The sequence below is a fragment of the Hermetia illucens genome, chromosome 1 (assembly GCF_905115235.1).
Source record: "Hermetia illucens chromosome 1, iHerIll2.2.curated.20191125, whole genome shotgun sequence".
NCBI lineage: Eukaryota > Metazoa > Arthropoda > Insecta > Diptera > Stratiomyidae > Hermetia > Hermetia illucens.
The window spans coordinates 1,259,200-1,285,459 of NC_051849.1; the positions used below are offsets into that span (position 1 = coordinate 1,259,200).

Here is a 26,260-nt window from a genome sequence, read left to right on the forward strand (position 1 = left end):
TCCCCAACTTTCCAACAAATGTCAAAAATAAAACCGGATTTGCAAAGCACTAACCGAGACCTTTAATTTGATACCCTTTAATTTAATTTGATTGACTATATTTGATAAAAAAAAATTTTACACCCTCCTTCTTGAATCAAATTTTTTTTTGTCAATTATTCCCGTTGATTATGCTTATTATTATTCTGTTAAGGGAAAGTCGCACCGCGTCCTTGAAGAACTATTGTGCCCCTTTTACTGGTTATAGTGTACCTGTTGATCATAGTATCTCAAGCAGGCCAGTAACCGTTAGGAACTTTAGTATGTTCCCCACTTCCAGAAGTTTCAGCTTTGCATCTGGTATTAAGTGTTCTCCCAGATGTGCTGGACACTGTCCCAGGACGTGCATAGAGGTTTCGTCCTCCTCCTCACAGAACCTGCAGGCAGTGTCCGTAGATATCCCTAGCTTTCCTAGGTGGTAGTTCAGCCGACAATGACCAGTGAGAATTCCCACTATGACTCGGAGGTTCTTTTTGGTGAGGTTTAAGCAATCCTTTGTGCGCATGGGTTCGTATCCCCCAATAAGCACCCTGGAGTGCTCCATCCCTGGTAGGCCCGCCCAATATAGTTCCCTCAACCGTTTTTCTTCGTTTCTTAGATTCATAGCCATGAAACCGTTTCCGATTCCACAGAAGGGTGCTGGCCCGTATAAAGGCATCCCTGCTCCCTTCTTGGCTAATTCATCCGCTGCCTCATTGCCTTCCAGCCCAGCATGGCCTGGAACCCAAAGTATCCAGACCTTGTTGGACGAGCCGAGTGTATTCAGTCTCTCAAGACATTCCCATACCAGTTTAGAGTTCACCTGGTTGGACCTAAGTGCCCTGATCGCTGCTTGCCTATCAGTGAGAATAGCTATGTTCTGCCCCCTGTAGTTCCTTTGCAGATTAAAGGAGGCACATTTGTCTATCGCGTAAATTTCCGCCTGGAATATGCTAGTGTACCTGCCCATTGGCTCAAAGTACATTTTCCTTGGACCAATGACACCGGCACCCGCTCCCTCTGCTGTGAGGGATCCGTCAGTGTACCAAGTAATCAGTTGCTGGTTTAAGCCGTATGTCGCAGCCACGTTCTCCCAGTTTGCCTTGTTACTCCAACGTCTTTCAAACTTCTTATCGAAGTGAAACCTCGTTGTCATGTTGTCCCTCGGTATCAGTAATTCGGGATACCGCCTAGAAAGGATATCAATCTTCCTTCGATTTAGGCAGGTCCCCGCCTCACTCATGCTACCGGCCATCCTGAATATTGATCTCCTTGTCTGCATCTGTATGTGCAGATGGAGAGGGGTTAATCCGAGAAGGACCTCCAGGGATGCCGTTGGGCATGTCCTCATTGCCCCACTGATACACACGCAAGCCAGCCTTTGGAGCTTATGTAATTCCCTGGCTTGTGTGCTGAGTTGGGTTTTTTCTGCCCAGATTACCGCTCCATAGGCAATCATTGGTCTTACTATTGCAGTATATATCCAAAGTAGTATCTTCGGGATGCAACCCCATTTTTTTCCTGCTATGGATCTGCAAGTCATCAGAGCCCTCGTGGCTTTCCGACAAGTGTTTTCGACATGTGTCTTCCAGAGTAATTTTTGGTCTAGCGTGATTCCCAAGTATTTGACCTCTGTTTCTCGTTTCACTTCCATATCATGTAATGGATTGGCTTTCAGGTGATCTAGCTTACGCCTCCTAGTGAATGGTACTATGGTGGGTTTGGTTGGGTTGATCCGCAGTCCCACCTTCCTGCACCAGGCACTAGTAACCCTTAATCCAGTTTGGATTCTATCACATAGGGTATCTTCATATTTGCCCCTACAGATTAGAACAATGTCGTCCGCGTAGCCCTGGACTTGTATTCCAGTATTAGTTAACACGTCCAGGAGTTCATCCACTACCATACTCCACATCAGCGGCGATAGTACTCCGCCCTGTGGACAGCCTTGAGTGGTGTTCATGATAATAGAATTTGTACCTGTTTGTACCTCTATTTGTCTGCTCTCTAGCATTTTGCCCATCCAGAGTGCCAGGGTGTTTCCCACTCCTTTGCGGCTCAGGGCATCCTGTATCTCTGTGTGCGATGTGTTGTCGAATGCTCCTTCGATATCCAAAAACGCGCACAGTGCAATTTCTTTTGTTTCTATGGCGTCCCGTAGTACCTCTGTCAGCTGATACAGAGCAGTTTCAGTTGACCTTCCTGCCCGGTAGGCGTGTTGACAGTGATGTAAGGGATTACGCTTTAGAACGTTAGTTCTAATATAGTTGTCTATGACCTTCTCCACCGTTTTGAGTACGAACGATGTTAGGCAGATTGGTCTGAAAGATTTAGGGTGAAAAGGATCCTTTTTACCCGCCTTCGGAATAAAGACCACTTTTGCCCGTCTCCATGCCCTTGGTATGTAACCCAGTGCTATGCTCCCCCTTACCACCCTCAGAAGAGACTCTAAGATAATTCCTAGGCCTCTCTGAATAAGTGCTGGGAAAATGCCATCTGCTCCGGGAGATTTCATTGGTTGAAAGGTTCCCATTGCCCATCTTAGCCTAGCTTCTGAGCATACCTCTTTTGCTAGTTTCCAGCTCTCTTTCCTTCCCCTTTTATTGATTATGATGTCAGCATCTTATTTGCATGGCTTTGGAAGCAGTTAATTCGCGCGAAATTGTTAAGTTTAAATTGCTATAACTTTGGCGTTAATGGCCAGATTTTCACAAAATTTAGCACGTATATATAGGAAATATTGTTCTCTGTGCTGGTACTAGGATGAATTAAATGGAGGGTTTTTCAGTAAATTTCTAAAAGTTAGTAATATACTATTAGTAAATTTATTTGAGCAGATATCGGAATTGGACATATTTTCAGGCCTAGATTTAATCTAAGCACACCAACCTGATTTTTTTTCGGATTTTTGTGTTGGATAGTTTGCGTAAATTAGTCCTGTCTCATTTCAAGTGCGTACATTTTGACTCCTTACTTACACACTTTGCAACTCACGCCAAAACTAATGTCAGTTTCGGAAAGTGCAAATCGAGGCCTTTCATTTGATACCCTACACGATTATATCCGGTGAAAAAAAATTTTGAAAATTTTGAATTTGGCATGTATGGGGAGTCCCCCGTTAAACTCCACTTAAATTTATGCCACTCGCTGTATGCGTGGAATTTCAGTTCACGTCTGTCTACTAAATTTCGTTCGGTTCGGTTTAGCCGTTTTGGAGAAAAGTGCGTGTGTCAGACAGAGAGACAGAGACATACCGACAGACAGACAGACAGACATTGAATCGATTTTAATAAGGTTTTGTGTGTTTACACAAAACCTTAAAAACCGATTCACTTTGGAAAATGGAATCAGTTGAATTTGAATAAGAATTCTTCTGATAATTTATGGCTATAATTTGGCCCTCGAAAGAGAGTCAGCTTCCCATCAAATTACTCCGTATTCATGGTTGATATCTTTGAATAATACCAATCTATTAAAAGTTGGGTTTTACCTCTTAACGGTTTGAGTCAATTGATCTTGAATTTCAATCTTTTAAAAGGCAAAAAAGACGATTCCGTTCAACCCAAGTACACTAAGGCTGACTTCGGGCAGCTACATATGTACTGACTACGTAGGCTTGCAAATTCTGGAATAACTTTAATCTTAAAATCGCCAAAAAAGATCAAGATATTATCTGATGAATGGTTTGAAGAAAATTATATCTTTTTTTTGGAAATGATACGTGAACATTTGGGTCAACCCGTAGCACATACGCATCAGTATATGTGGTTACTCCAGCAAAAATTATCATAAAACTGGTCTTCAACGTGAACGATCAGCGGAACGAGAAGAGATTTCTCACAAAACTAGAATATCTAATTCTTCCAAAAAATGCTCAATTCGTTGATAGTCGACTGGCAGCAGCTCAGATAATTAAATCAAATGAATTCCATTCATCTGAACTGCGGATATCTTGTAGATATCGAATTGGAAAACGCTTCGAGTAAACTTTCCGCTCGACCAGAACCAGATCCACTGACTCCTCTGTTTATGTTTATAAGAACATTTCCATCTTGACTGGCTGCCGCTAAGAACGATAACAGAACTGGCGAAAAAATATCGGCGAAATGAAGAACGGGTTAGGGAAGCAGATAGAATGCGAAAATTTTCAGCAAAAAAAGCAGTTGGACTCTCAGGTGGCAGGTGGGGTCAGTATTGTAGTGTGTTCTCAGACTCGACTGGCGTGGACTTCTGAAAGGCCATGGAGCTGGGGATCAGACCGAGATATATGGAGCTTATATAAGGCAGGAGCTTGCTAATTTTGTAACTAATCTGTTGTCTTTGATCGACCTGTTGATATGCTCCACTGTGGTGCATTCCAAGAGCAAACGCTGATCGCGAAGCAGCGCCTCCCGGTAACAATCTGATCGAATGCAAATAGGTAGACTTATTGGTTGTGTTTGGTGATCGTGAGACAATCGAATCGGAATTAAAATTAAAATTAAAACACAATTCGTGCCCAGCTGGTCCCAGAGCCGAGTGGTCATTCCTCGAGTGAAAGGCGAATAAATTACCCGCCGCGGCGAAGCCTGCAATTAAATCATAATGTATAATTAATGGCACGGACTGTATAAGATTGTATAAACCCAGGTAGCGGGAAGGACTTGGAATCACCCTGGAGACCTGTGCGGTGCAGTTCGTCTTTAGTTTTTTGTTCTGGTCCATTACAGCCACCATTGGGCTCGTGCACGTTAACGACTTTTAAATAGCATTGCTCAGACATTTGCATAGAACGACTTTGGTTCTAAAAAAGGTGTTCCAAAGTGATTTATAGTTTTATTAGTGGCAGTTGGTGTTTGTTACTATCTTGAGATTGTTCAGATCCATTGTTTTGTTGCATTGCGCCTGATAATCGTTGCATTTTGTTCTGTTCAAAGCTAAGTTAAAAAATTTCCACAAAATGGAGTACGAAACGCATGCCACTATCGAGATCAAATCAACGCGATCCTTCGTTCGGAATGATGCGATCCTCGAACCACGCTACACAGTAAGTTCCATTTTCACATCTAATTTGCTTCTCATTAATTTGTTTGTTTTCGTTTGGCGAAAGAATTTTAAGTTCTAACAGTTGGAATGGAATGGAATCCAGTGCATAATTATTTTTTTCTTTCCCAAAATAGCTTTCGGATCGACAGCCTGTGGCCAGACTTACGCAGAAAATGTCGAAGTCACTGACTATCAAAGATGATTACAGAATCGAGTTGATCACAGAGGAGGACACCAAGGAGGTTCTGGACTTCCTTAAAAGATTTTTCTTTAAGGTAATGGTAGTGTTTAGTCTGAACATATTTCTTAGGTTTAGCTCCATGGGTCCATGTTCACAAAGCTGTTATTTCCACAATTTCGCGGTGTTTACATTTCACGCTGTGTGATGTTATCGTTAGACTATCTATTTTGGATGCTTCCGGTCGTTCAATTCAATTTGATTACAATAAATCAATAAAAGATAAGGATTGCAGGTTTCAGACTTTCAGAATCGTCTAGTATATGATGGCCGTATTCAGTTTCTATTCAACGGTTGGATGAGAAAGAGGCACTTTTTAAGGTTTGGTGTAAACACAAAACCTTATTAAAATCGGTTTACTGTCTGTCTGTCTTTTTTTTTTCTGAGGAGGTGGAAATCTTCAAAAGACACTAGTCTGGACACACCAGCGTGTGGGATTTTTACCCACTAAAACCACCCCCGACTCATTCCCTGCCCCGCGGAACCACCATAAGGTATTACATCACGGGGCGGAGTCAGTTCACTCTAGCTTAATCCTATTTCTTCTATACGTGGCACACGTGACCGCATTTTTCTCCTGTCCTCTGCCTTTCGCAATTTAATTTGGATAGATGCGATCAGGGAGTTGACCGCATCCCAATTCTCCTGATATGCTAGCATTTTCGGTACCAGATTTTCTGGTACCAGCACCTCTCGTAGAGTCTCCTCTAGATTCCTCCTTTCTTCCACAAATCTGGGACAGTGGAAGAATACATGCTCTGTGCCCTCTGGGACTCCATCACAATTTGGACAGTCGGCTGAGGTCTCCAATTTAAACCTGTGAAGGTATTAGATATATTCTCCATGTCTCGTGAGAAACTGAGTGAGATTATAATTAATTTCACCGTGTCGTCTATCCAACCAATCCTTGATGGCAGGAATGAGCCTGTGAATCCACCGACCCTTTCCCGAGCGTTCCCACCGCTCTTGCCATCTATTTACGGATCTCTCGCTTTCAGCGTTCTTCGTTTGCAATAAGGGAGAGATTGACTTCGCATGGTATATATTCGCCATCTCATCTGCCAAGATGTCAATCGGCATCATTCCAGAGATGACGAATGCTGCATTATCTGAGACAGTCCTGAAGGCAGAGCATACCCTCAGAGCTGTCCTCCTGTAGACTGCATTCAGTTTACTAGTATTAACTGAAATCCGCAACGCCTCGCTCCAAACTGGGGTCGCATAGAGCATGATTGAGGTCACCACCCTGGCTATAAGCAACCTATAGGTATGCCGTTTGACATCATCCTCGGCAGGGCCATACTAGCAGTGGATGATTTATCACAAACGTACTATCACCACCCCCAAGTATTTGATGGTGGGTTTGGAAGTAATGATATGATTCCCAATTCTAACACAGGCGTAATTTCTCTTCCGGCGCTTCGTGATGAGGACCGCCTCTGTTTTTTTCTCCACAAGCGTCAGACCAGAGCTCTTTAACCAGCATTTGATGGCACTGATTGCCTCGCTTGAGTATAACTCAGCATCTTCGAGATACTTTGCGACAACAACCAGCGCTATGTCGTCAGCGTAATCCACCACTGTGGCTTCCTCCGGAAGGGGAAGATTAAGTACATCGTTGTACATGATGTTCCACAGTAGTGGGCCCAATACGGAGCCCTGCGGGACACCCGCGGAAACAACGTACTCCTGGGGTCCGTCATCGGTGTCATACCAGAGCCTCCTTTCAGTTAAGTAACTATCGACGATAGCAGCAAGATAGGCGGGAATGCCAACCTTCGCTAGGGATTTGCGTATTAGATTCCAATTAGCCGAATTGAATGCATTTTTCACGTCCAGGGTTACTACCACGCAATATTTGCTGGTCCCGTGAATTGCATCTTCGGCCAAGCCAGTAACCAATTTGATGGCATCAATGGTTGATCTGGCTTTTCGGAACCCATACTGCCGATTTGAAAGGCCGCCTTGGCTCTCAACAACTGGTTTATTTGAATAAACCTTATTTTCTTATTGCAGTGAGCGCCTTCCTAAATTCGGGACATTTACTACTTCCGGCAATCTGCCGGTTATCTTGTCCCTCTTTAACCTTGCACAATAGGTATTTGGGGTCCCTATTGCACTCTCTGGCGATATGGCCCTTCTCCTCACACCTTCTGCATCGATCGGATCGAGCAATGCTGCTGGTGCATACCTTGGCGAAGTGCCCAAACATGAGACATTTAAAGCACCTCTTTAGTGAGGTCTGTTCTCTTAAACGGCAGACAAACCATCCAATCCGAACTTTTCCGCCCGTCAACAACTTCTGAGCTGTCTCCGCTGGTACGCGTATTGTGGCCGTTTGAGTACCGCCATTGGCTTTTCGTAAACTCATAACAGACTCCTCGGTAAGTTCTTTCAACTTAAATTGCTCCTTCAGAGCAGTACAAATTTTTGCTTACTGTCTGTCTGTCCGTCTGTGTGTCTGTCTGTCCGTCACACGCATTTTTCTCGGAGACGGTTGTAGCGATTGGCACCAAATTTGGTAGAAAGGTGGGAACTGTGAACGCTCACGCATATAGTTAATTACATCCTTTTACGTTAAATTTAAGGGGGAGTCGCCATACATACAAAAGGGGGATGTACATTTTTTTTTCATCAAATATACTCATGTGGGGTATCAAATTAAAGGTGTTGGTTAGAACTTTCCGAAGCTGGTCTTAGTTTTGACATTTGTTGAAAAGCTAGGGAGTGCGGGGGATTCAAAGTGATCATTTTTTTAACGAACCCAATCTCAGAAACTACCCAACCGAAAAATCTGAAAAAAATCAGGCGCCGAAATACCCTCCATACCGATACCTGTTCAAATAAAGTTAATAATAATACATTAGTATAATTTCTAGTAATTGACAGGAAAACCCCCCTTAAGTTCAACCTACAATCACAAAATTTGCAATTGCAGCAATGTAGGCTACAGCATAGAGCATGATCCAGCCAAATTTGGTGAAAATCGCACTATTACTAACAAAGTTATACTAGATAAAAACTGTCGCTCCTCTACAAATTCAAGACTATGAATGTCAATATCACTAGAAAGTGGATATTTTCACATAATATTGGGTTGGGGAAAAAGTAATGTCGTATTTGTGATCGAATTTTAACGCTTTATTTAACATATTTAGAATTATCCGATTTAAGTCAAATATGCGCCGTTTTGTTCGCAAACTTGTTGTCATTTAGAAGGCAACCCCATTATCCCCCTCTTATAAAACCCCCTTCCTTATTTGCAACAAACTCAGACAGCCAGTTTTCGCAAGCCTCTTTTGAGGCGAACTTAGTAGAGCGTTTTGCATGGACCTGAAGAGATGGTAATCACTTAGTGCCAGGTCCGGACTATACGGTGGGTGCGATAGGACATCCCATCCGAGCTCTCGTAGCTTCTGGCGGGTCATCAAAGATGTGTGAGGCCGAGCGTTGTCCTGGTGGAACAGAACACCATTCCTATTAACCAATCCTGGCCGCTTCTGGTCAATCGCCTGCTTCAAACGGTCGAGTTGGTTACAGTAGAGGACCGAATTGAGGTTTTGGACATAGTTGAGCAGCTCATAGTGAATTAAACACACAGCAAAACCTTCCTGGCCGTCAATCCGGGCTGGGTGATGGTTTGGCCCGGCTCGCTGCGCTTCGACCACGATCTTTTTTGCTTGAGATTTTCGTACGTAATCAACTTTTCATCACGTCACCATCCGGTTCAAAAATGGGTCGAATTCGTTCCCTTTCAGCAGTGCATCGCAGGCATTGATTCGTGTGGCACCCAAACTTGCAGTTTTTTTTTGGAATCCAATCTTCTGCAAATGGTTCCAAATGGTTTTATGGCCCTTACCCAGTTTCTAGCCAATCGAGCGAATGCTCACATGCCCGTCTACTTGGATGATTTCGACGATTTCATCGGTTTCTACGATGATTGGCCTACCAGTACGGACAGTTCGACATCCACTACACCAGAACGAAATCGATCGAACCAACGCTGTGCTGTGCAAATCGTTACAGTATCAGACTCATAAACTTCACAAATTTTTTTGGCCGCCTTTGTTGCATTTTTACCTCTCAGGTAGTAAAAATGTAAAATATAACGAATTTCCTTCTTGGTGGACTCCATCTTTGACGCGCTATAACTTGAGACTGAAACGTACGATCATAAAACTGTCAAAGAGACAGCTGTAGCCCAGATTGTCGTCCTCAAATCTCCGTATAGTATGACCCGATGCGATAAGTACAACATATGATATGTTTAAGTGTCGCCATCTATTGACAAAATACGACATTACTTTTTCCCCATTTTATACACATTTTACGTGCTATATGCTAATGGGACAAATGCACACTCAAATCTCTTTATAAAAGAAATACACAAAACCTTTCATACCTGAAGCGTCTAGCTTCCGGTTTCCCGATTTGTTTGAAATCAATGCTCTGCTTCGAAAGGCTGACTTTCGATCAAGAAGCCCTATGCAACCCCCCAGATCAAATATTGATTAGTGTAACTTGAAAGAACGTTCAAACGACCGTCTAAGCACTTTTCAAATTGTTTTATCGAAGGTCAATGTAAGTTCTGCATAAGCATAGTCGCCTCTAATGACCATAGTGCAAACTACAGTGTAACACCAGTTCGTCCTCGATAGATTTCCGATTGGGTCTTAATTTTGCACGATTTGCCTGTCACTTGTGTTAGACTGAGGTTAGCAGAAGGTGCTCAGTGCATAATTATAGTCAATCCAAGACGACGGTGCCGCGTTCAATGTTCAGTTTAAAGACTGTTATGAGCACTTAGTTGATCTGATTCCACTTTGGAATGGAAATATATCACTGGCCTGACAACTCAGTAAAAGACAAATTTTCCGCAAACAACGATTAATGCATTTAGCAACGTACGGGCCATTTTGTTTAATCACATGATTCAGACGATTCTCATAACTGTAGTCCAATAAAACCTGAGTTTTTGATTCAGGTAAGATTTTGGGGCCATCATCGTTTTGAAATTTAAATCATGTAACGAGTTTTGTAATGGTCGAAATGAATGATAGTACAACGTTTGGGCTTTGCGGTGGATATGGCAGTTACTGGTTATGACGCTTGTTATTCTCTCGTGTATCTGGGTTTTATTCTATTTTATATCTTTATTACTGGGAAGGTATACAACTGAGGAACTTTACCTGCGGCTGTTACGATGATCACGGGTGGGATTGCCGTTGCCCCCCGTGCTAAGGTATGCAAAATCATTTACAAGCGCAAGGGAGCTCGTTGCTTGTGAAGAACGCCAATATGTACGGTCGCTAGCGAAGCTTAATTAAAACTCCAACCGTTGTAAAGGCAGATGGTCATCCTGTTAAAACCATTCCACAACGCATTTGAATATCGACCATAGCGTTCACCAGCCCAACGCTAGTCCCCAAGTCACATACGCCGCAAAAAGGGGTTCTACGTAGAGCTCCGTGGTGCGCCCCCCCCCCTCCCCCTTAGAGTTGACTTTAATCTTGACTTGCAACATTCTTATTAGCAGTCATATTCTAGTCCAGTCCATCGAGGGGTCATGTGCCAAATTTTAGAATACTTCATATTATAGAATGGGCAATTAAAAGGTCATCTCGACTCTTTGATTTTTTTTATCGTTCCTATTTACCCTTTAGTAGGATATAGCGCGTCTACTACATCTACGTGTTATCGCACGCGGTTACCTGAAATGCGCTTCAACTCTGCCCACGACCTTCCGAGACGCCCGCCCTCCTTCTCTACAGTTTTGCGCTAAGTTTCCTTGGGGCGATCCACTCGTCGGTCATCATGGGAAAGGGGATTCCATTGCAATGCTATAATCGCCCCTCCTATTCGCTGCTATTTCGGTCTTCCAAATATATCTCGTGTGGGTGCCAAGTGTGTACGTCGACTAAGCTCTTCGTCTGTAATAGTATCGGCTTTTGGATTGCCAATCAATGATAGTACACGTTGCTCTTAAGAAGCCAGGAAAAGCCTCGTCAGAAGTGGCATGGAGCCATTCTGTTCGCCCTGACGGGAATCGTATGACCGTGGTAGCATTTGGCTTTAATATAAGATTTCTGTTGACCAGGCTATGACTACGGTTAGGTTGGTGGATGAGTATCAGTAGCCTGTACAAGGGACTGGGACTTAGGCTTTAGAAACATTATTTCTATGTGCTTAATGCAAGACAGGACAAACAAGAAGATTTAGTCAACCTACGCCCACACAAAGCTCGGACTTAGAGCACCCGTTTATAATGTTCCTTGCAGCGTCCACTGTTGAATGCTTATAATGAGTCCTTCATAAAAATTTGAAAATTTCACAGGAAGACTTTCTTTTCTATCTTCGTCAGCCTTTCTTCCTTTCAGTAGTGAGGTCATTCCATCAGGATCGATTCACCTCTTCTCTCGCCATGAGCTTTAGTCAAGAGAGTCTCAATTCATCCATTGGATTGGATTGGTGAATATAGTATTTAGCTGGATGGAATACTAACAAAATATTGACTTTACAAGGCTCAACAAAATTCTAGCTAAAAACCATAGAAACCCCTCCCCACGCCCTCCCTAATTAGAAGAATAGACTGACTCCTAGATGGAACCCTCTGTTGGCGCACTACAACGCCTGAAAACGTAAATTAATACGAGGTCAAACCGTATTTAGAGGTTGCGCGATCCCATTCGCAAGAGGATATTAAATCTGTAACTACAAAGGAAGAACTCAGCTAGGCGATACACAAGTCCTCTTCAAAGAAATCTCCTTGCCAAGACTGTATAATGTCATGATGTGGCTGGTAGAGATCGGGGCTGTTTTTCTCTCAAATGCGCAGTATACCTAGCGATATGGGTAGTTTCCGTATTAAAATCAGGCGATGATGCCACTAGGCGGCGATGGACTTTAGGGTAATCAGTCTTAGCTCCTTTGTATTAAAAATCATGGAACCCAACCCAAGCATTCCGCTAATATTAATTATGAGAAAATCAATTCTTTCCAAATTTTAGCAAGGTCTTACCTTAAGTAAAGATATAGATACTTCTAGACTCTTTTTGAACTTGGGTATTTACAAGAAAAAGAAGAACCACAAGAGAAGGACTAAGTTGGTTCCAAAGTAGTCTGGTCCGTCATCAAGTGAATGCGATTATATACAAATGGAGCGATTACCAACTGTCGCTACTTTCGGTCACGTTGCTCCCATGGCAGAGGTGAGGCGGCGTATGATGAGGTGCCTTTGCCCTGTCAGTCAAGATTTTTTCTTTTCTTTTTGAACTTGGGTGTTTAACCTAAAAAGAGGAGTCCGCGGATCACAAGAGTTCCTTCCCAAGTGGTCCGGTCCGTCATCAAGTGGATGCGAAGTCAAGACTCCCAGCATCCGCAACAAAAAAAAAGCTTCTAGACTTCTTCTTGAGACTAGAGTACAATCCTCATTTAAGAAAGCTGAGAAATATAAATCGCTACGTTTTTTGCCTCCCCTGAAAAATCACGTTTTTTCGATAAAGTTAACTAATCGTTCCAGAATTGTGCAGTAGTGTAGATTAATGCTTCTTATTTCATTATGGAAGGATGATTTTACATACACATCATACCTGCCGAGAAACACAATTTTCATGTTGCTCTAAAAGAAAGAGTACCATTTAGAATCATTCCTTCTTCCTTAAATGTTAAATAAATACAAAATTTCAATAAATTCGTAGTAGTACTTTTTAAGAAAATGGGACAAATATACGAGGTGTTTTTCCATAAGGATAGCCTTGCTACCCACTCCCCAGAGCTACACGCTCTGGTGCATAGACCAGGCCAGAAGGAGCTTTCTTGCAAACTATAGGTGGCGAAAATATTGGAATTTTATTCGGGTTTAGGACGTATTTGATTGCCACTGGGGTTGGACTGAGCCATGCCTCGTTTGAGGGCTCACTCTGTGAAATGGCTTTCAGTAAGGGCTCCTATTTCCTTATTTCAAATTTCATTTTCCAGGGACCAAAGCCTTCCCCAAAAAGCGGATAAAACTTGTATGGTATGGATCATAGGGAAAAGCCAAATCAGGTAGGTCTGGGGTAGAAGTTATGTGCCCAGCACTGAACAAGGACACTTGTTGTGTCCGGAACACGTGTTTACAATCTTATATATAAAAATCAATTGCTGTTCGTTAGTCTCGCTAAAACTCGAGAACGGCTGAACGGATTTATCTGATCTTGGTTTTGAAATGTCCGTGGAGGTCTAGGGAAGGTTTAAAAGGTGAGAAAAATTCGAATAATTGCCGGTAAAACCCTAGAAACAGCACTTTTCTTCTTCCCATATAAACGTTTTTTTCTAACTAAAATTTAAAGTCAATTTGAACTTTATTGATATTCAATAAAGTTCAATTACTCACTGTGTTCATTGGACGAAACGGAGAAATTTTTTAACGCAACTAGAAATATTTGACAACCAAGTGACAATCTTTTATTTCTAAAAAGATAAAAGACATCAAATGTTTCACAGTTCTGAACATGTTGTATTGGGAAATAAAATTTCTGTTTTTAGTATTTTTGTTTCTCACCGTTTAAACCTTCTCTGAATTTCCATAAATATTTCAAGACCAAACTAGACTACCTAGACTTAGACTACCTAGACCTAGACTAGATATTAAGTTTTGTTACAAATTAAATTTCTGAACGCAACAATAATATTTGACATTAGATTTGACAACCAACTAATATGTCAATCCCGCATACCGAGTAATGTTGCATTCTCAAAGAACGCGGGCACGCGCAGAGACTTATCACGAACTCCGTCGAGCGGAGAAGCGACTTCACAGACGGAAAAAGGAAGCCTGGGAGAACCAACAAGTCTATGAACTCGAAAAGTACAGGGAGCAACCGCACCAGGCGCGGAGGTTTTACCAGCAAGTCAGCAGGATGAAGCCTTATACACCTCGATGCTCACCCTGCCGAGACAAAGAGGGAAATCTGATTTCCGACATAATGGGCATATTAGAGCGATGGGTTGAGTACTTTGATGAGCTACTGAACAACCAGAACATCGGCGAGTTGGAGATCCCACCAACTGAAGACGACGGACAAATACTGCCACCACCAAATTTAGGAGAAACAGTCCGTGCAATTCATCGGCTAGAAAATCATAAGTCGCCAGGAGCCGATGGAATTACAGCCGAATTGGTTAAATATGGAGGCGATCAGTTACACCAAGTGGTTCATCAACTTGTGCTCAAGGTGTGGGACAGCGAATCAATGCATGACGATTGGCAACGAGGCATTATCTGTCTCATACATAAAAAGGGAGATATCACACAGTGCAGCAATTATAGAGGTATCACGTTACTGAGTACAATCTATAAGATATTCTCCACTACCTTGCTAGGCCGGATAGCCCCATACGCCCAGAACATCATTGGCCCATACCAAAGAGGCTCCACTCCAGACAAATCAGCAACAGATCAGATTTTCTCTCTGCGGCAAGCGATGGAAAAACTGTTGGAATATGGACAACAGTTGCACCATCTGTTCATCGACTTTAAAGCCGCCTCTGATAGCATAGCCAGGGTAAAACTGTACACGGCCATGAGAGAATTCGGTATCCCGACGAAATTAATAAGATTGGCTAGGCTGACCCTGACCAATGTACGAGGCCAGAAAAAAGCAGCAGGATCACTCTCAAGACCATTCGACATCAACAACGGTCTACGACAAGGGGATGCCCTATCATGCATCCTCTTTAACCTAGCCCTCGAGAAAGTGATCCGTGATGCTGGGGTAAATGCAAGAGGTACGATCCTCTTCAAGTCCACCCAACTACTGGCCTATGCTGACGATATCGACATCATGGGAAGAACCACCCGAGACGTACAAACTGCCTTCATCTAGATCGAGCAGGCGGCTATTGCCGCGAGATCTTGGGCTGCACATCAATGAAGGTAAGACAAAATATATGGTGGCAACGTCAGCACCGAAGACGAATCAACCAACAACATCAAACCGCACTGGTCAAACACGAAGAAGAATGAGGATAGGAGAATACAACTTTGAGACCGTTGACAATTTCTCCTATCTAGGGTCGAAAATCACAACCGACAACAGCTGCGATGATGAAATCCACACGAGTTCACAGGAGCCCATTTTGTTGACATCATGAAACCACTAGCACTTACCCAAAAACTAGATTGCCGATATAGGGGTTATGCCGTCCGAGGAGAGAATGGAGGAATTAAATTTCATATCGGCTGGCGAACGAACCCACTAGTTCGGCAATTTCGCAATCCCTTAAAAAAGGGGAAATGAAAAATATTGAAGAGCTTTCATCGGAGCATAATTTATAAGAGGACGGTACCCTGGCTATATTAATACGAAGAAGAAGGGGGAATGACCATCAATTTTGTATGCAACTGCCCGGTTTTCTTCAATAAGGGATCTCTGACAGTCATACTCTGGAAGACATACTCATATAAGCATAAGCTTGCGAAGGTCATAAGCAGGATGCTGTCCTTACAAATATTTAAGGGATAGAGTAATTGGCCCTATGTAGCCTGCGTTTTTCGAGCTGTGTCTCCCTTTACTTATTTTCGCCTGGCCTAAGAGGTGAGGATATGACTGATATTTTCCATGCAACTTTCCTGTATATTCGAAGAGAAAAGAATCGACGCAGGATGTTTCAAAATTTCCCTAGAAGGTTTTGTTGGACATGATATTCGTACCATCGTCATATGTAGACGGTTACTCTAGCTTCCGTGGCGACAAAACGATTATCACTTTTATACGAAAGCAGGATTTAATCTCAATCCCTAGACAACTAAGGGGACACTTTTCAAGGAATTGATATAAGTGATGCGGGATAAGATTCAGTTTAAAGTGATGGCAAAGTGGAGTCTAGTGGCTGAGGAGATGGGAGGAGTATGGATTCCTAAAGATTGCAGTAGTGTAAACGATGAAATTATTGGCATATTTCAGGATCTTACCAGGGTTGGATCTTTAAGCGGATCTCAGGATAATCATGCAGAGGATGGAGCCTTGTACGGTTCCAGCTAACTTCAACATGCATATTGTCGCTGTTGCCCTTTAGATGTTGCTGAAATTTTACTTGAGAATACCACCTATCTATAAAGGAGCGGACTAAATTGCAATAAAATGTCGGTTTTCAGGAAATTCTCAACCATCTGACTTGCAAGAAAGTACTACAGTTCCAATATGGAAAATGGAATGTAGTCCAGCAGAATGTTCAAATAACCGTCCAGTCCTTGTTTTGGCACTGCTCACTGATGAGTACTAAATCAGCTTTGGTCTCCACAGTGAACTGCACTAGCAACTCGTGAGCGGTTGCACTCCGGCGCATATTGATTTGCAGGATGCGAATCGTGTTGATCGCATCCTAGCTCTTTCCAATTCTGCTCTGAAGACTGGGCACCGCTCCGAGCCCGCAGTATGCGCAACATTCTCATCAGTCACACCAAGGTCCCTGCATAGGACGCAGCTTTCCTTTTCATTGCAGATGTTTGCTTTATGGCCTGCCTGACCGCATTTACGACATGTTGCCCTTCTGTCAGATCCCCGACAGGTTGCAGATGTACCCATAATCCAAACAATTGTAACATTTGGTTGGGGCGGGTCGAATTCGTATCCTACACACTTCCAAATCAATTCTTATTTTCCCGCTGCTTAGAGGCTTCCTCGCGAGTTGTTCGGCAACTTCCACCACAGCGAGTTTTTGGTCTCGACAGTTCGCTGAGGTGATACCAATCCGGACATTGGTTACCTCCGGACATTCGCGTTTGATGCCTCTTCTTCCTCGTTCTTTTCTGTGAGACAGTCAAGATCTCGAACTTTCAGAGAACACGTGGGTTCCAGACTGGAAACCAAAGCTTTTTCTCTCAGAAGCCCCTTGACTACTTTACTGAACGTAACTTTATTTATTGTCTCCGGGCTTAGTTCGACTAGGACTCCATCACCCTTCGTTTTACGAATGGAAGACACCTCTGCTCCGCCTCTTGCCTTCCGCCGGCTTACCAAGCAGGGCTGGCGGTCTAGTTCTTAAATAAAATCTACAGTTAAACTGGAAACTTTCCCTTTTAATAGTTTTACTTAAAGGGAACTACAGGAAACAAAGGAACTACTTTTATAAAACCTGCAACGATTTACGTTTTCTGAAGTTAACAAATGTGTTGCACTTATCGTAACGTTGGTAACATCTGGTTGATGGTGTTCTATCACTTTACATTTTTTTCCTTAAAGACAGTCCTGTTTTTTTTTGTCTTAAAATATAAATCTAGTAGACGCTTAATATCACAATTTGCACGTTGAAAGGGTATTTTTGCAGCGGATCTCACGAGAAAAGGAGATAATACCTCTTGGCTATGGAGTTTTCGAGGTAGCCTGGAATAGAGACTGCTTTAAAATAAAGGAACAATGGGTGGGCCACTCACCAGGATTTTTTCTTTATGGCCTGCATATTATTGAAATCCTTTTGCCATATTAGTGGAGGCTCATTTATCATTTTCCCCTAGAATTATGGTGCACAGGAGACGATGTACTGTTTGAATGTTCAGATCCTCGGTGGAATTTAGTTTAGGGTCTCTCAAGAAGTTTTTCAGATTCTGAAAGAAGTTGTGATCAGTAGGTGCAAGGTTTGGCAAAAATGCTGGATGGTGGTGGCTTTACCAGGGTAATTTTTGCGTAACCTGGTCGAGTATTGTCGACAGAAAGGACCGATACATTGGCCAATCTTGGCTGTCTAGTTGCAACATTTCGCATGTCCGGTGTCCGGGTGGCTTAAGTGGTTAGAGGGCTGGGCTATCGTAGCGGAATGTTGCGGTTCAAATCTCATTGGTGGAAGAGGGATTTGTTTTCGTGACTGAATATCGGATACCAGAAGACCTAGCTGTGAATGAGTCACATCAGGGTATTCATTTCGGACAATGGTGACCACATGTGACCACATACTTTGTAGTGTAGTGTACCGTTACGGTCTTGAATGGATTACTCTAACACACTTTAAGGCCCTAATCTAATATGGATTGTTGCGCCAACGATTATTATTATTTATCACGATAGGACTGTTTGAACAAAATTGCAATGGTTCAAATGCAATCAGTGTTTGGAATTAAATTTATCTTTCTTCAAGAATCTGATGAAATGTTCAACATCACCATATCTTATTCACTAATAGTCTCCCTATACATTCTAAGGTAAGATTCATCCCCAAATGGAGCGTCAGTGGCTGCGTAATCTTGCAGTTTTTTTGGGGGTAGTGTTACATGTCAAGCATAAACCATACATAATTAGCACGTTGACTGCCAACTAAGGGAGATTGCGTTCCTTTCTAGGATGCTAACTACGAGTTCGTACCTTGTGCTGTGTTTTAATAATGAAAATTACCGTGGCAATCAAAGTGTTAGACACAGTATATACCTTTTTGAAATACTTACTTGTTTGTCTAAAACAAAATCTTATTAAAATCGGTTAACTGTGTATCTATCTGCCTGTCCGTCCATCTGTCTGCCACACCTTAGATCTTAGAAGTGGTTGATCCTATTGATACGAAATTTGGTAGAAAGGTGGGACCTTTGAATCTTGCTGCATGCAGTGAGTTACATAGTTACATGTTGAGTTTTAAGGGGGTGCTTCATACACGCAAAAGGGGAGTGTACATTTTTTCACTGAGTATAGTCATGTGGGATGTCAAGTGAAAGGTATCGATTAGTACTTTCTGAAACCGATATTAGTTTTGACATTGGTTGCATCTTTATCCTGGAATCATCAACTTTTGCATTAATATAGGCTATACCATAAGGCATTATACTACCAAGTTAGTGTAGAGTTATAATAGTTCAAAGTTGCCACTTTTGTTGCCCATTTCTTGCATTCTAAGACTTTGAATGTCAGTATGATACTAAAGTGAATAGTTTGACAAAATAAATGCAAAAACATACGAGCTTGGCACAAATGGCCCAAATGCTCCCTTAAATGTGCTTATATAAGAAATATCCAAACCCTTTCATACCTGAAGCAGAAAATTCGAACCGAAAAAGATTTGGTCCTTTCCCCTATTATCTGTTGCAAGATTAGATGTCAGACTAGCCAATTTTCCCACTACTGAGGCCTTGAGGCTGCCGAATATCGACAGGAGCCTGCTTGTTGACTCCTAAAAACTGCAGATTTCCTTTCAGCCTCCATCCTTCTTTTCTGTCATCGGATATATGCATTTTTTGGGTTAGGGTAGAAACCGCAGAATTATTTCTATGACTAAAATTTGATCCTTGTTGACTCTTCTGCTCCTTATATACATATATGGTTGCCATTAAACACATCTACGCGCCAATATTGCAGGTTCATCGAAATGTGTTTCAGTTCCTTTCAGGATTCCCCAAGAAGCCTATACTTCTTCACCTCCTACGCTATATCGCTCTAGAACGCCATACTGGTTGGTCATACTGTGATAGAGGATTCCATTGCATGGCATGACTGGCAAGGGGATAGTCACCCTTTCTTAATGTGTCATCTATCCAATACCTCTTTTTAGAGAAGCCTAGAGGCCACACGTGACGACCTCCAACATACCAAGCCGGCGCCGCACTTGCGTTCGAAGGGAGAGTTTAAAACTTAATAATAATCGTTGGCGTGGGAATCCAATTAGAGTGTTTTAGAGCATTTCATGCAAAACCATAATGGTACATAATAATTTACAGTACCCTGTAGGAGGCAATGTGGTCATCATTGCGCTCACCCGCGCTCGACTAGTATCCGACGTCAAGTTACGATACAGATCCAACTGCCACCAGTGAGATTTGAATCGTGATCCTCCTTACGATAGCCTAGTGCTAAACTTAGAGTAGATATTTTTTAGAACGGTCAGACCGAAAAATTTAGTGAGGAGAATGTTTGCAAATCATGGAGGCTGTGATAGTACGATCACTTTTATGATTAGGAACTAGGAACGTACGTGCGTACCTACAACAGTAAGGGCAAGCACAAAGGCAACCACAAACATCCATGACACAATTAGGAAACGAAGTCGGAATTCGAGGTTGGTTAAGTGTTCAATGGTCCCCGACCTTATCAGCGAGGTTTTATTCTCTTTTTCCGGCATGCTTGTAATTGATGATATGTACGAAGCGCCTCTCATTTGATGTTGCGACATTGTCATCCTTCATCCACTGCTACTCTATTCGCATCATACGGTCTTACTTTTTTCTTGCGCTGGAAATGGCACTCCATTGAGAACTTGAATATTGTTGGAAAATAGCGAATTAGGAATTTGACTGAAATAAGCTGCAATTTTCTGAATGAATTGTATTATTCCGTAGTTCTGTGGTTAACACATACGCATCACGAGTCCACTTGAATCAAACATCAAGATTTGATTTAGAGCTAACTGCTTGATTTGAAAAGGACTCATGCCTTTAGTTTGCCTTTGCACTCGATCTTCATTGCCACCTCTGGGTGTAAATAATCCGTTCTTGGACTTTATATGATGCCGCCAATTTACTTTGTAAATATATAATATTTTGAGAAATATTTTCTTTCAATTTCAGGATGAACCTCTCAATACAGCAATCGAATTGGGTGAATGTCCAGAACTAGAAGTCTACTCCTTGAAATCTCTTCCAGAAAAATCATCTTTCAAGGCTGTTAATTCCGAGAAAAAAATTATCGGTGTGCTTATTAATGGGCTCATTAAAAAAGCGGTAAGATGGATGTGCTTAGGAAAAATACCGAAATAATATGAAAAATAACTACTTTCAGCCTCCAACCGCCACACCAGCTAAACTCGCTGATGGTTGCAAACACGAAAAGTTCCGTAAGATTCTCAGCTTGATGGACTACATTGATAGCAAATTTGATATCTACGATTTATATCCCAACGCTGAGGCAATCCTCGACGGGAAAATACTATCGGTTGACACGGCGTATCGCGGACTAGGCATTGCCGGAAAACTTATTGAAAGGACCATCGACTATATGAAACAGCACAAGATACCAGTTTTCAATGTACTGTGCACCAGCCATTTTTCGGCACGAGTCTTAGAGAAACTCGACTTCCATGAAGTTTATAAGTTGCCATATTCAGAGTACGTGAATGAAGATGGGAAACAACTGTTGAACCCTGCTCTCCCGCACGTGGCTGCCAGGATATTAGTGAAGGAAATTTAAAGATATTACAAAGCAATTATTAGATTTTAAGGAAACGATCTGTTTGATTGCAACATTCTGTTAGGCTAAAGTTGTTAGTAGATCAATTATTGTAAATGTCACCAAGTCAATTATTGTTAAATCAAAAGTGTAACGTCTTCAATTGAGAAAAGACAAAATAAGATGCAAAGGTTGTACCTTGGTTAAGTTATCAATTAAATGACCCAATAAATTCAAATTCAAGTGAAAACAAAATTGTGATTGTTCAATACTATCAAATTTATTACGAAAATGTCCTAGAGAAATTATGGGCGGTGCCACCAAAAATATCATCGACTACCTCCTTGCAGGAATTTTGCAGCCAAGCGTTCTAACTGCTTCTCGTTGCCATATTTTTCAGCTTCGGCACGAACGTTTGCGTGTGATTTTCCAGCTTCCTTTGAGAAGTCATCCAAAGCATCTCTACGCAATGTAAAAGAGTGGCTGTGAAATATTTGGTGTAAGTAAGACTTTTTTCCATGCAAGCTAATGTTATACCGTATTAAGAAGAATTGAAGAGCTGCCCCCACAATTGCGATCCCGAACAGAATTGTTGCAATGTTCCAATTCGAAACTTTCGATATGCCTTTCACACCGTAATATGGTCCTGGATTGGGGTCTGCTGTTGGGGTGAAGTCGCCATACCTGCAAATGTAAAATAAAACTCTGAATGGTTCGATCTTCTGTATTAGATGTAAAGGGCTCTTCTGTTTTAAAATTTTTAGGAAATTTTTCATTGTCATTTTATAGAAAATAATTTTCCTTTTATAAGAAAATCCCAATGAAAGAAGAAGTTATAGTTATTTTTGTAAGGGTACCTAAGTATGAATAGATACCGGTTTCTATCTAACGCGGAGCACGACACGCTAGCTTTTTCGTGACTCATTGTTTTTTTTTTTTTTTTTTTTTTTTTATCGATGGAGGTGGAAATCTTAGAATAACGCTGCTGCGCCAGGTTGCAGCAGTGTGTGGGATTCACACCCACTAAAACCACCCCCACTCTTCCGCCCCTCCCCGCGGGACCACCGTGAAGTGTTACTTCGCGGGGGAGGCTCTGGTTCGCTATACCACCTCGTCCATGTCACGTCTCCGTCGCGCCGCCTTCCGAGCTCGATCCAACTCCAGGAGTTTTGTCTGCACCATGGCTACTGCCTCATTTACCGCCATCCAGTTTCCCTTCGACTTCAACATCTCTTCCAGCAGGTTGGAGGGCTCGATGTCCGCCCCTAAGATGTTGTTCAACCTCCTTTTCTGCTGCAGAAATCTGAGAAAATGGGACATTACGTGCTCCGGGTCCTCGAGTGTAGCACCGCATTCAGGACAGTTGGGAGACTCGTCCAACTCGAAGCGATGCAAGTACTTTCTATAGCCACCGTGTTCCGTAAGGAACTGTGTCAAGTGGTAATTCAATTCTCCGTGTTTTCGGTTGACCCATTTCTCGATGCACGGGATCAATGTATGGGTCCACCTGCCCTTGTCGGAGTTATCCCATCGTTGTTGCCACTTGCCACACAACTCTCTCCTGATGGCTTTTCGGAAATCCGCATTCACCTCGGCTGGATTTGCCTTCCGTTTTCCGTAGAGCCAGTGTCCCTCGCTCGCTAGAAGATCTATAGGGATCATTCCTGCGATAACACACACTGCCTCCGTCGACGCCGTCCTAAATGCGCTGCACACCCTTAGCGCAATTGGCCGGTATGCCGAACATATCTTCCTCCGGTTGACAGCGTGGTTCAACGCTCCCGCCCAGACAGGGGCGGCGTATAGCAGGATCGACCTCACCACTCCCGCGATGAGTAGCCTGCGACTATACTTCGGCCCTCCCACGTTAGGCATCATCCTTGCAAGGGATGAGCTGGCATTTGCTGCCTTCTCTCGCGCATAATCCAAGTGTCCCTTGAAACTCAGCTTGGCATCGATCATCACCCCCAGGTATTTGACAACCGATTTTGAGACGACCTCACGATTACCAACCCGGATGGTAACCGTGTTGTTCTTCCTATGGTTGGTAATGAGGACCGCCTCCGTCTTTTCGTCCACCAGGTCCAGCTTGGCCATTCGTAACCATGACTTGATGGTATGAATGGCTTCATTTGCATAAAGCTCCACGTCCTCGGGATGCTTTGCAATTGCAACTACCGCCAAGTCGTCCGCAAAACCAATCAGCGTTGTCTCCTCCGGCACGCGAAAACCAAGCACTCCGTCGTACATTATGTTCCACAGAACCTTGAGGCACACCTGCTGTCACAATCTACTCCTTCGGCCCGTCGTCCGTCTCGTACCAGAGAAGTCTGTCCGAAAAGTAACTCTCGATGAGCCGAGCCAAGTAGCTAGGAACACCCAGTTTGGCCAAAGCGCCCTTAATTCAGCCCCAGTTGGCTGAGTTAAAAGCATTTTTGACGTCCAGCGTCACCAGAGCACAGCATTTGCCCATGGCCATTGCATTTCGAGCCAATTCCACGACCTTTGCTACTGCATCGATCGTAGAACGGGCTCGCCGAAACCCATATTGCCGCTCTGAAAGACCACCCGCAAGCTCGATGAACGGGGGCAGCCTGTTGTATATCACCCTCTCCAACATCTTCCCCATGGTGTCTAAGAGACAAATAGGGCGATATGAAGAGGGCACGCCGGGTGGTTTTCGAGGCTTCGGTAGCAAAACCAGCTTCTGCCTCTTCCACTGGGCGGGAAACACTCCTTCCGCCATGCACGATTCGAATGTGCTTGCGAACCACCTTGGTCTGGCCTTGACCGCCACCTTGAGAGCCCTGTTCGGAATTCCGTCCAATTCCGGAGCCTTGCTGTCCCTAATACGTCTGCAGATTTCCCAAAGTTCCTCTTCGGTAACATCAGGGATCGAGAAGACGTCCTGCTGAGCTGCCAGTTGGGGTTCTCTTTCGTCCTGCTCCTGCTGCGGGAAAAGAGTTGCAATTATTTGCAACAAGAGCCGTGGGCTTGTCACCTGAGGTGATTTTCGCCCGCGGATCTTCTTCATTACAACTTGGTAGGCTGTACCCCACGGATTCGTATTAGCCTCCATGCAGAGCTTCTGGTAGCATTCCCGTTTGCTTCTCCGAATGGCCTTCTTAAGGTTGCTTCGCATATCCCTGTATTCTTCCTCACGCTCCTGGTGCTCCGGTCTTCCCCTTGTCCTGTGAGAAAGTCCCCTCGCTTGGAGACAAGAGGATCTCAAGGCAGCGATCTCCGTGTTCCACCAGTAGTTTGGCCTCTTGCCGTGGTGCAAACGTCGTCGTGCCATCGTAGCGTCGCATGCTTCGGTTACACGCTGAGACAGCTGTGTGACCCTTTCCACCGCTGTTCCATCCGGATCATGGGCTCCCTCCAATGCGGCCAGGAATGTCTCCTCGTCGAAAGCTGCGATAGACCAGCCAACCGCCTTATCCTTTCCACCTCCAGAGCGTCGTTGACTGCTTCCCCGGTTCCCAATGTGGAGGAAGATGGCCTGGTGGTCACTGTGGGTGTAGTGCTCACTCACTTGCCAAGCCATCCCCCTCACCAGTGAAGTGCTAACAAATGTCAGGTCAACGATCGAACCCGACCCTCTTCCTCGAAAGGTGGGCACGCATCCAACGTTGGCCAGCACGATGTCCAGCTCCGCAAATGACTCCAACAGAATTTGACCTCTGGTGTTCGTCGATCGGCTTCCCCACTCCAGGGCCCACGCGTTGAAATCGCCCGCAATGATTTTAGGGCTGCGGTCTCTAGCATCCAACACTAGACTGTCTAACATCTCCTCATATTGTGCTAAGGTTGCACTAGGAGGAGCGTAGCAGCTGTCAATATGGACACCGTTGACGTTAGTCCTTATAAAACCGGCTGCCGGGGGGGCCATGACTTTCTGAATGCCCTGTCTTCCGCACTCCCAGATTGCCGCGTTGCTAGACGCATCCACCGCCCAAGTCGCACCGCCGCAGTTTCTGTACGGCTCGCAAATAACCGCGACGTCGACATTCGACTCTCGAATGGTTTGCGAGAGCAGGTCCTGAGCTGCCTCACAGTGATTGAGATTGATTTGTATCAATCTCATTTGCTTGTGCGGTTCAGCTCCCTCCTATATACCGGACATCTGCTGCTTCCCGCAACATGCCGGTCGTCCACGCCTTCTTTCCCACTACATAGCATACACCGTGGATCTCCGGTGCAATCTTTGATGAGGTGGCGTTCTTCCCCACACTTCCTGCAACTCCTCTACCTATGATGCTGGCTAGTGCATGCCGCCGCAAAATGGCCGAAATCGAGGCATTTGAAGCATCTCTTTAGAAAGATTTGCTCCCTGAGCCTGCACACGACCCAACCTACTCTTACCTTGCCCGCGGTAATTAACTTAATAGCTGATTCCGCCGGCAAACTAATAATAGCGGTCTGTGTGCCACCATATGCCTTCTTCATCCTTTTTATGGCACTCTGGTCTATATCGCCAAGGTTGAACTGATGCTTTAGCGCAGCACAGATGTCTTCCCGTGAGGTGACTTCATCTAGGTCCTTGCATTCAACCACTATCTCCTGTTTCCGAGCTCTTACCTCAGCTTCCTCTCCAAGTACACTTTCCACCTTCCCGCGGAAGTTATCGGCCGACTTGTCGGCGAATTTACTTAACTCCAGCATCAGATCCCCTCTCTGTGTTCGCCTGATACGGCTCACACTATCCCCCAAATCCTTCAATTCCGGGTCTGACTTCACCTTTCGGAGGATGTCGGCATAGGACATATTTCCCTTCTTGGAAATAATTATTATTTCCGAGCGGAGCTTGTTTTTGTCCTTTTTCCTCTTGTTGCTCACCTTAGTCCATTGTTCGGGC

General features: G+C 43.7%; 2 protein-coding genes across 3 annotated transcripts in view; one reads left to right on the top strand and one right to left on the bottom strand.

The window, feature by feature from the left end:
* Positions 1–21,652, top strand: part of LOC119653936 (dopamine N-acetyltransferase) — a 153,058-nt gene extending 131,406 nt beyond the window's left edge. Inside the window, exons 1-4 of one of the 2 annotated variants that reach the window (XM_038059099.1) lie at positions 4,251–5,044; positions 5,178–5,318; positions 20,805–20,957; positions 21,016–21,652. In XM_038059099.1, the coding sequence (XP_037915027.1) occupies positions 4,958–5,044; positions 5,178–5,318; positions 20,805–20,957; positions 21,016–21,423 (789 nt within the window). In that variant the 5' untranslated portion in view covers positions 4,251–4,957 and the 3' untranslated portion in view covers positions 21,424–21,652. Of the gene's footprint in view, positions 1–4,250; positions 5,045–5,177; positions 5,319–20,804; positions 20,958–21,015 lie in introns of those variants that run through there. The other variant, XM_038059103.1, reaches the window with a different exon arrangement.
* An 11-nt stretch (positions 21,653–21,663) lies between these two features.
* The window catches only part of LOC119653949 (dnaJ-like protein 60), a 29,502-nt gene continuing 24,905 nt past the window's right edge, over positions 21,664–26,260 (bottom strand). Inside the window, exons 4-5 of the mRNA XM_038059113.1 lie at positions 21,940–22,086; positions 21,664–21,885 (exon numbers count right to left, since the gene is read on the bottom strand). Of these exons, the coding sequence (XP_037915041.1) occupies positions 21,732–21,885; positions 21,940–22,086 (301 nt within the window). The 3' untranslated portion in view covers positions 21,664–21,731. The remainder of the gene's footprint in view (positions 21,886–21,939; positions 22,087–26,260) is intronic.